The sequence below is a fragment of the Anopheles nili genome, chromosome 3 (genome assembly GCF_943737925.1).
Source record: "Anopheles nili chromosome 3, idAnoNiliSN_F5_01, whole genome shotgun sequence".
NCBI classification, from domain to species: Eukaryota; Metazoa; Arthropoda; class Insecta; order Diptera; family Culicidae; genus Anopheles; species Anopheles nili.
Window position 1 is genome coordinate 65,555,038 of NC_071292.1, and position 9,277 is coordinate 65,564,314.

General features: G+C 48.9%; 1 protein-coding gene across 1 annotated transcript; it reads left to right on the plus strand.

Annotated features, from left to right (window-relative positions):
• Window positions 1-2,818: 2,818 nt before the first annotated feature.
• Window positions 2,819-6,176, plus strand: LOC128727842 (AP-2 complex subunit mu). Its single transcript, XM_053821789.1, has 5 exons — window positions 2,819-3,000; window positions 3,099-3,261; window positions 3,335-4,064; window positions 4,140-4,278; window positions 4,358-6,176. The coding sequence occupies exons 1-5, from the start codon at window positions 2,824-2,826 to the stop codon at window positions 4,463-4,465; spliced, it is 1,317 nt and encodes a 438-aa protein (XP_053677764.1). The 5' UTR covers window positions 2,819-2,823; the 3' UTR covers window positions 4,466-6,176.
• The last annotated feature ends 3,101 nt before the right edge of the window (window positions 6,177-9,277 follow it).

The following is a 9,277-nucleotide window of genomic DNA, read 5'->3' on the forward strand; positions in this document are numbered from 1 at the left end:
TGCGGGTGTACGGTGTTTGCTTCGTCGGGATGGAGAGGTAATTGACGGATGGACGGACGGTGTTCAAGTATTTGTTGAAACACTCATAAGCGCAAATCTACACAAGGGCAAAATAAAAAAAACTGGAACCAACTTGGCTTGGCTTCCAGCCCCCGAGGCTAGAGCTTATGCAGGAAAATGTTTCTAGACATGTGCCGCCCCTGAATGGTTGCTGGATGTTTCCTTTTTTTGTTGCTCCTTGCCGTTGGTATTGCTTGCATTCAACTAGAAAAGCCACTAGAGACGAAAGAACGTGTTTCAAGAGGGCAGTGGTTGTTTTTCCATGCACCAGCCTCCTTAGATCGAACAGGTAGCCGCGGTCCGGAACCGTGTGCCGTCTTTTTCACTCAACCAATTCTAACATCTCCCGTTCGCCCACAAGTGGGTGTCGACAGTGCACACACGCTCACACCCCACTGCAAACTCCGAGCTGCATAGGGGCATATACCACTTGCAGCAAATGCGGACACGGACTGGTTTGCGCTGCCTGATTCAGCGATGCACCGGAGCTGGGCGTCGTCTAAGCGCACAATTCACTGCAATGCCACCGCGAGTAGATTAACGCAGAATTGAGCCGCGCGAGTGGCAACACTGGCCGTGATGGAACGGGATATGCACTTAGCCGAGCACTGAAACGTACGCTGGTTTTCTTCACTGCGGGTGCCACAAACCCGGTTGCTGATGAACCCGTCGTCGTCGCCGGATAGAACGCACAGGGATAGCAGGGAAAGACGAGCGCACGGTCCAGAGGCGAAAACAAAAGAAAAACACTCCACACAAGCTAGCGCCGCGATGGGTAAACTAACCTAACACGCCACTGAACAAACCCTGGACAAGAAATACACTGCACGGACGTCGGAATCGAACCGAAAGAACGCAAAAGAACCAAACTCCAACAAGCGACCGATCGAAAAAGCAGGCGTACGAAAATGGGCTTCTTCTTCTTCTTTGCTTCCGGTGTTGTTTACACTCAGTCTGTGTCTTCTTCTTGCTCGGTTGCTGGACGAAAATTGAAGCTATTAGCCGCAAGAAAGGTACCGTGTACTCTCGAACAAGCTCGTCGATCACTTTGGGGACGTTGCACTGTGCACTTGCGTTACGTAAAGGCGTTCAAATGAATATAAATTTAATAAATTACAAAATTTCGTTCCAACGATGCCCCTCAAAACAATTGCACACGCACACTGGCTTGCGCTTTGACGCATTTAACGTCAAGCATAAAACGTCAGCTGGGTCTGATCTCTTTTTGCATTCAAATACGTAGTCGTTTCTTTCAAGCTGCGTAATTTACTGCTGCCATTCAACAAAAGTAAGACAATAATTTCATCTTAAATCACAATTCTTAAATCATCGAGCATATAAAAGAACCATATTAAGCATTACTATCGTGAAAACGTTCATATGTTCTTAGAACTTTACATTCTTCTCTGTACAGCAATATTTCTCTTTTGCTTGGTTTTATTGGATTGTAATTGTATGTTCAAACACTTTTTCGATCTATCGTTAACTTGTTCGACCAATTTTTATTTCACGTAAATGTTTGTAAAGATTTTAATTGTTTTTGTAGCCTTAACACTCTGACTGATGTCAGAAAATCTGCAGTCTTATAGGTTATATCGCTTGCAGCTTCATAGATATTTTACTGCAAGCATTGAACATGAATTATAGGCAATTAAAATATGTGTTGCAGATGCATTTAGTTGCATCTCGGATATGTTCGACATACCTGCAACAGAATGCAGTCAGATAGGGTTGTGCTGTTTCGTCGACCCTTCGATTCCGACCATCGCTGACGTTTGTGATATTTGGCGACATCGTTGTGCTGTCAGAGAAATTGGTTGTGTCATTAAAAAAAATATAAAAAATTTTCTTGTAAGTGAAAAGGCTGCCCCGATAGTGTTTTCGCTCGAATTATCCATAAAAATGGATTAATTCCAACACGTAGCGCTTGCAAAAGATTCGCAAACGGTTGCGAGTGAAGGTAAGTTTGTTGTGGCAAAGAACGCACCTCCAACCGACGAGCATAGTGGCGCTGGTGCTGGGCGTAACATTCCGCCGTGTTGGAAGACATATTCGTGTAGCCGTACAGTGTACGTGATTCAATGCCCATTGCCTTAATAGAATGACCGTACGCAATGCGAGTAAAAGTACTTTCCTTTAGTTCGTTGCTGGTAAAGGTTCTAGTTTAAAGCAATAACGCGCCATAAAATGTAATCAGCGGATGCTATCGATTGCCACCCTTCCGGATGTCTTCCCTTTGCGTTGCATATCATGCTGGGCATGTTCCGACAGCATAAGCGTACTTGCACTCGCAGTGATTAAGTGGCATTAATCCGACCAATCAGCACGCAAACGCACCGGAGTGGTGCCGGTGGGTGGTGGACGATTGATGAAATGTTGCAGCGGGAGAAGAAAAGCAAAAAAAAAATACGATTGCTCTCTTAGAAGAGAACCCTCGTCAGCAAACCAGCCGCTTATGCAAAGTGGGCGTTAACATATCTCGTTATTTCTTTCCGCTTTCAGTTCGCTCCCCGGCGGAATTGATAAGGGCCACGACCGGCAGACGGTAGGCTGTGGGGTGCGGGAGCGACCGGCTCGACGAAACGAAGAAGAACAAGAAGATACCGGCAGAAAAGAAGGGCGACCGCAGTACTGCACGTCAGTCTATGCTTTATCCGCCCAGCTAGAGCGACGGAAACATTTTTTGTACGTGGTTCGGTCCGCGTGTATGTGTGACCTTACTTGACCAAGTGCAGCACTGGGAACAACGATAGCAGCCTCGACATGATCGGCGGACTGTTCGTGTACAACCACAAGGGCGAGGTCCTGATATCCCGCGTGTATCGCGACGACATCGGCCGTAATGCGGTGGACGCGTTCCGGGTGAACGTTATCCACGCCCGGCAGCAGGTCCGCTCGCCGGTGACCAACATTGCCCGTACGAGCTTTTTCCATATCAAGGTAGGCCATGGGCGACGACAAAATGAGCTGCTCCCTCGGCTCCATTATCTAAATTAAATAATCATGCTTTGGTTTGGGGGTTCCTTCTTTCCACGCAGCGGGCAAACATCTGGCTGGCGGCCGTAACGAAGCAAAATGTGAACGCCGCCATGGTGTTCGAGTTTCTGCTGAAGATCATCGACGTGATGCAGTCGTACTTCGGCAAGATTTCCGAGGAGAACATCAAGAACAACTTTGTGCTGATATACGAGCTGCTGGATGGTAAGTAGATCGCAGGAGGCTTTGCCTATCAATTGTTACGACTAATCGCGCTAATCGATCGTTTACATTGCAGAAATACTCGACTTTGGTTATCCGCAAAACTCGGATACGGGCGTGCTGAAGACGTTCATCACGCAGCAGGGCATCAAGACGGCGACGAAGGAAGAGCAGGCTCAAATCACGTCGCAGGTAACGGGCCAGATCGGTTGGCGCCGCGAGGGCATCAAGTACCGCCGCAACGAGCTGTTCCTCGATGTGCTCGAGTACGTGAACCTGCTGATGAGCCCGCAGGGCCAGGTGCTGTCGGCGCACGTTGCCGGTAAGGTCGTGATGAAGTCGTACCTCTCCGGCATGCCGGAATGCAAGTTCGGCATCAACGACAAGATCGTGATGGAAGCGAAGGGTCGCAGTGGCATTTCGGGCAATGCAGACAACGAGGCGTCGCGGTCGGGCAAACCGGTGGTCGTCATTGATGACTGCCAGTTTCATCAGTGCGTGAAGTTGAGCAAGTTCGAGACGGAGCACTCGATCAGCTTCATTCCACCGGACGGTGAGTTCGAGTTGATGCGTTACCGCACCACCAAGGACATCTCGTTGCCATTCCGCGTGATACCGCTGGTGCGGGAGGTTGGTCGGACCAAGATGGAGGTGAAGGTGGTGCTGAAGTCGAACTTCAAGCCGTCGCTGCTCGGGCAGAAGATTGAGGTGAAAATTCCCACCCCCCTCAACACGTCCGGTGTGCAGCTGATCTGTCTGAAGGGAAAAGCCAAGTACAAGGCTTCCGAGAATGCAATCGTCTGGAAGTAAGTTTTCTTTGGTTTAGGGTGATTTGTCTTTGTTGCTAAATGTGCACTTGTGTTTCTCGTTTCTCGCATCAGAATTAAACGTATGGCTGGTATGAAGGAAACGCAACTGTCGGCCGAAATCGAACTGCTCGAAACGGATACCAAAAAGAAATGGACTCGACCACCGATCTCGATGAACTTTGAGGTCCCATTCGCGCCATCCGGATTCAAGGTAGGCTTGTTTGAGAATCGTAAACTACGAGATGATGGATGATTGTGATGATATATTTTCTGTGTTTATCCCTGCTCAGGTCCGCTACTTAAAAGTATTCGAGCCGAAACTGAACTACTCCGACCACGATGTGATCAAATGGGTGCGATACATTGGCCGCAGCGGGCTGTACGAGACGCGATGCTAAGCGGGCGCTTGATGCGTACGATTCGGTGGTGTTTACTGCCCTGGAACTTCTTCTATGCTCCTCAGTTAAAGCAAAACTAACGTTCAGCAGAGTTTACAAATTAGCACTAGAGCTGCAGGCGCGAACACTTTAGTTGTCGAGTATTATGTTGTGGTTTCGACGTATTGCTTCACTCTCTGAGCGCCTTTTTTTTTTTGTTCGATACTCTCTATCTGTTTATTTGTATGGCTTTTCTTTTAGGGAATATATAGCAAATGAAGAAGCGTTAGTTGGTTCTTTTAGTGAAAAAAGGTCTGTTTTTTTGATTTCATAAGGTGCACCCTTTCTATGGTGCACGTTTCTTCTGCAGTATATGAGAGCAAAAGCGGTAGTGTTCGTTAGGAGATGATGTGATCCGAGTCATAGCCACTCGGTCACCTGGCAGCAATGGTTATTCCTATGACTAATCGTATGCTAATAACGCGAGCCAGCAGAAAACGAAAGTAGTATGTTATCCATGTTATTATCGAAACAAACAAACAAACAATGTGCATAATCGACGCGTTCGCGTGAGTTTAGGTTCCATAGATGATCCTATCGTAAAAAAATATACATAGCATATAAATCTTACTAAGAAACAAGCTTGCTCTAGCTGAGAAGTAGCTTAGTAAACGTGCATATATGGAAGCAGGAATGTTAGTAGAAAAAAACCCGTCAACTCCTTTCCTTCCGCTTAAGATCACCGCGCGCGATACAACGTGCTGAACAAACGCGACGCAATGGCGTGCATAATTGCGGACGAATCTCTAGACGGTAGAACGCACGCGAGAGGACTGGCACTGGCTAGCTAGTAGCAAGTTGAGACGAAAAAAAGTGCATAAACATACACAGACGCGGATGCGCGTGGACCTCAGCGTGCCAGCGAACGCATCGCAAACGGCGGGAGTATTATTGGTCCGTACCGAAATTATTGCTTCTGTATATATGTAACCTCGTATCGCCATCCATTCCAAACGCCGTTAGGACATATGTTTTTTTTTGTTTTTTTTTTCGGTTCAATTCAGAGCATTCAATGTATTGTTTTGGTGGAACATGTCCCTGAAGAGCATGATGCTACATATAGAGGTACGAATTAGATTGATTAACGCGTTTCACTGCGTTTGGAATAGGTAGGATCGTTTACTCGTTTGCTGGTTAAGCAGTTCGCTGAATAGAAAGGCTACATATTACACCCTATAAGTTCACCGGTAACATACCCGTTTACAGACGGATGCAATGAAATTAAACTTGAAACTATGAATTTTAAATAAGCCGGTAAAGAGAAATGCAAAAGTAAATAGTTCAAAAGATCTTTAGTCTAATACGAGAGTGAACATCCTACAAGCATTTCCAGCTACGCAATGAACATGCGTTTCGATGCAGTCAAGTGAGCTATCGTTCGTTAGGTTGATCCAGCTTTCGTAGCAATGCATATTTTCTATTCTTTCGGCCCAAGATGCTTCTAAACGTTTTCTCGCCCACTTCACATTGACAAAACGTTGATTCCCGCTATTGGATTAAAGGCATGAAAACACGCTCATCAACACTATACTATAGCAAAGAGCAGAGCAAATCAAGCGAAGGGTTGAATAAGAGCATAATACTGTCATGAATATAATATTATTGCGTAAACTATTAAGACGATAAACTTAGTTGTTGAAAACAAAAGGAAGTAAAATCGATGAAAATGAAAATGCAACACCAGTGCGTCCCCGTTCGTGTTCAAAAACAGAAAGAAACCCTTGAAATCGGTTCCCTTCGATCAGCAAAATGCTCGATTGAATGCTTTGATTGCGATGTCGTCCGTAATGAGCGATGATCACACGACCGGCGTTGAATGGTTTCACCCGCCAATCCATATTCGCCGATTATGCTGAGCTGTACGTTTAATGAGCCGCGCGATAGTGACATTCTCTCTGTCTCTCGTTCTCGCACGCTCTCTCTCCTTCTCTCTTACGACACGTTTACTAAATGCTCGCGCGGCACAATCTGACTGGGAAGGGGAACACTACGTGATGCGGTACGTGTGCATCGGTGTGTGCCGTGTGGCCAGCTGTCAGTTTCGTCGTCGGGAACGTTAGTAGGCGACGGTCGTATCGACCGGTTTTCTTTTATTTCTCGGTCAGCTTCCCGCCTGCTTAGATTACGGTGTTGGGCTCCGGGCCGGTGGGTGGGTTGTTCAATAATTAATCAATCGCAACGGTATTTCACGCCATCTGGAACCAACCCGGTCAGGTGTTGACGTGCGGTAGTGGTAGATAGTGTACAGCTGTGTAGCGCGAATCACCTTCGCGTCTGTGCTTGGAGGATTAAGTTGTTTACGTTACATGGGGCTTGCCACCTGGTCACCGGGCAGCCGGTGTTGATCGAGAGAATTCGTCCTATACAGTACGGTGCGTTACTTTTTGTCCACAACTGGGCAAAGGAAGCTACAGTACGGGTGTGGAAAGCGAAAATAAGGGCAACCTTTCCGGGGCTGCTCCGGGTTCGAGTGTGGCCAATGCAAGCACTAGTGCTCTAGTCGTCGTGGGCGAATGTCCGTTTCGAGTCGGCCAGCGAGAGAGTGAGAGAGAGAGAGAGTGTGTGTATTGATGGGGAGAAAAGTGCGAAAAACTCGGTTAGTGGATTGCGATCGTATGAATGCTCTTGCCTCAAAGTCGGCCCAGAGTCGATAACCCGGTCACGGGAAAAAAAGGGCAAAGGCGAGAGTGAGACGGCAAGGCATGTGCGAAAGTGATGCGAAGCACACCACGAGAGAGCGAGAGAGCGACCGAGAGCGAGAGCGAGAGATCCGCTGGCTGGGGCGCGAGCTTCGCTCCACCATTTGCTCTGGGGGTGAATCGGTGAGTTCGCGAGCTGGATCAATCAACCCCGGGGTGTGAGTGACCAGTTTGGCGTCTCCATCGAGTGCGAGTGGAGGGTTCGCGTGTTTTCGTTTTCGCACCAGCGCCGTTTTTCGGTAGGCACCGTACATCCCGGGTATCTGTGAACTGTGCCATTGACACGTTGTGGATGCGTTTTCCCAGGCGTTCGTTTCGGTGCGTTTTGCGCTTTTCGTGAATTCACGCCACAAAAAAGCGCACGGGGCGAATTCTGTGCACGCATTTTCAGTGAGTTCGTAGTGTGAACGCGTGTGAACGAGAGAGAAAGAGAGAGTGTGAGCAAGTGAGCGAGTGAGAGAGAGAGAGAGAGAGGGCACACGGCAAAGAGCGAGAGCGTTCAGGAGGAAAAGCCCACGAGGGCTTTTCCACAAAACATGGCAAGAAAAGGTGCCGCAGGCAGGCAGAGGTTGAGCTCCTGACGTTGTGTGCGACTTGTGGTGCGTGAGCGAAGGACCAGAAGTACTTAGCATCGCGTCAGAACCGAGAGTGACGTGAGTGGCACCACCTGCCCTGGGGGTGGGTGGTGGGTGGGTTGTTGTGATGCAAAGATAACCAGTCCGATCAGAGGAAGAAATGAAAAAAAAAAAACAAACCAAGCAAAAAGAGAAACAAAAACAGCCGTCTAAACAACGGCGGTACTCCATGGCCTACCTGAGATGTCGTGTCAAATGGCAGCTGGGGAAGGAAATAAAATAAGGATACAACCGATTGGGGTGGGAGGGTGGCGCTCGCGGAGTGGCCGCGTGGAACCGAGGCTGTGTGTGGCGAAGGTTTTCCGTGAGTGGGCCGTGCGGCTCGCCGATCCCATTATCCTTCTCGCTGCCGAGGGTCGCCGCCGATGGTGGGAGCACCTATTTTTGGAATTGTTTTGTTGTTATTGATTGGTCAGCCACCGGGCTTGGTTCGGTGGAAAAGCGAAGGCCCTTTAGGCCCGACGTGCCGGGAAATGGTGGCTTGTTTACAACCGCACCACACACTTTGATCCTGACATTCGGATTCCGTGGAAAGCTGAATCCTTATCTCGCTTACGCTCTCCTCCTGCTGAATCCTTCTCTCTCACTCTCTCTCTCTCTCTTTCTCTCCTTCTCTCACGCCTTCACGGAGGCTCGGACCGTGCGTGAGTGCGTGAATTGCGTGTGCTTTTCCCTCCCTGGGCACGCTCGGAAACCATTCATTGCGGAGCGTTCGCTTCGGTTCGTCGGTTCGGTTTCGTTACGCGCTCGCACGCCGCCAGACGTGTGGGCTTTTCCCGGTGAGCACTCGCGCACCCCTTATCGGCAAGACTCAGTGACGGGTTCAGGCTCGGGTTATGTTTTTTTCCTCCTTCATCGTAATTATTTCCTACCAGGCCTTGCGTGCGTGTGTGCGTGTATGTGCGGGTTAGTGTTGTGCGATTTCCACGCCGGGACATCATCGTGTCGTGGCTTCCCGGAAGGGTTTCTCTAGGTGAAGGTGGATTAACAGCCCCCAGAGCCAGATAAGGGTGCATTTTTTTCACAAAAGAAAAAACCCAAAACCATGTGACAGCCAATAGTGGTGGCGAATAGTTTGCAAAAGTGCAAATTTTGGAGGCTCTTGCTGCTTCTTTTGTATCCTTTTGTTCGCTCTTTCTCACATCACGCGCACGTTCTGGATTTTTCAGTAGAAACCTGTACCTTCCCACGTTCCTCGGTGCACCATCTCGCTCGTTCCCGCGCGTCCCGCTGTCGGGAACGCTCTTTCTGTCCTTCGTGGCTGGGAAAATTGCGGTCCCCTCTAACCCCTGTCAGTGGGCTGTTGCGTTGTATCCTTTTCCAGCCTACCGAGCCACCCGGGCCATCCTTTGTTCGGTCGGTGTCGCTGTCTCGGTCTGACGTGGCCCGATCCCACCATCACCACCATCACCGTCACCGCTGGGGGCTAGGCTCGGTAG

Excerpts from the sequence above, each read along its gene's own strand:
- LOC128727842 (XM_053821789.1), top strand. The coding sequence starts at position 2,824 with ATGATCGGCGGACTGTTCGTGTACAACCACAAGGGCGAGGTCCTGATA. Across the intron at positions 3,262-3,334 it reads GATATACGAGCTGCTGGATG|AAATACTCGACTTTGGTTAT; the intron begins GTAAGTAGATCG and ends TTTACATTGCAG. Across the intron at positions 4,279-4,357 it reads TCGCGCCATCCGGATTCAAG|GTCCGCTACTTAAAAGTATT; the intron begins GTAGGCTTGTTT and ends ATCCCTGCTCAG.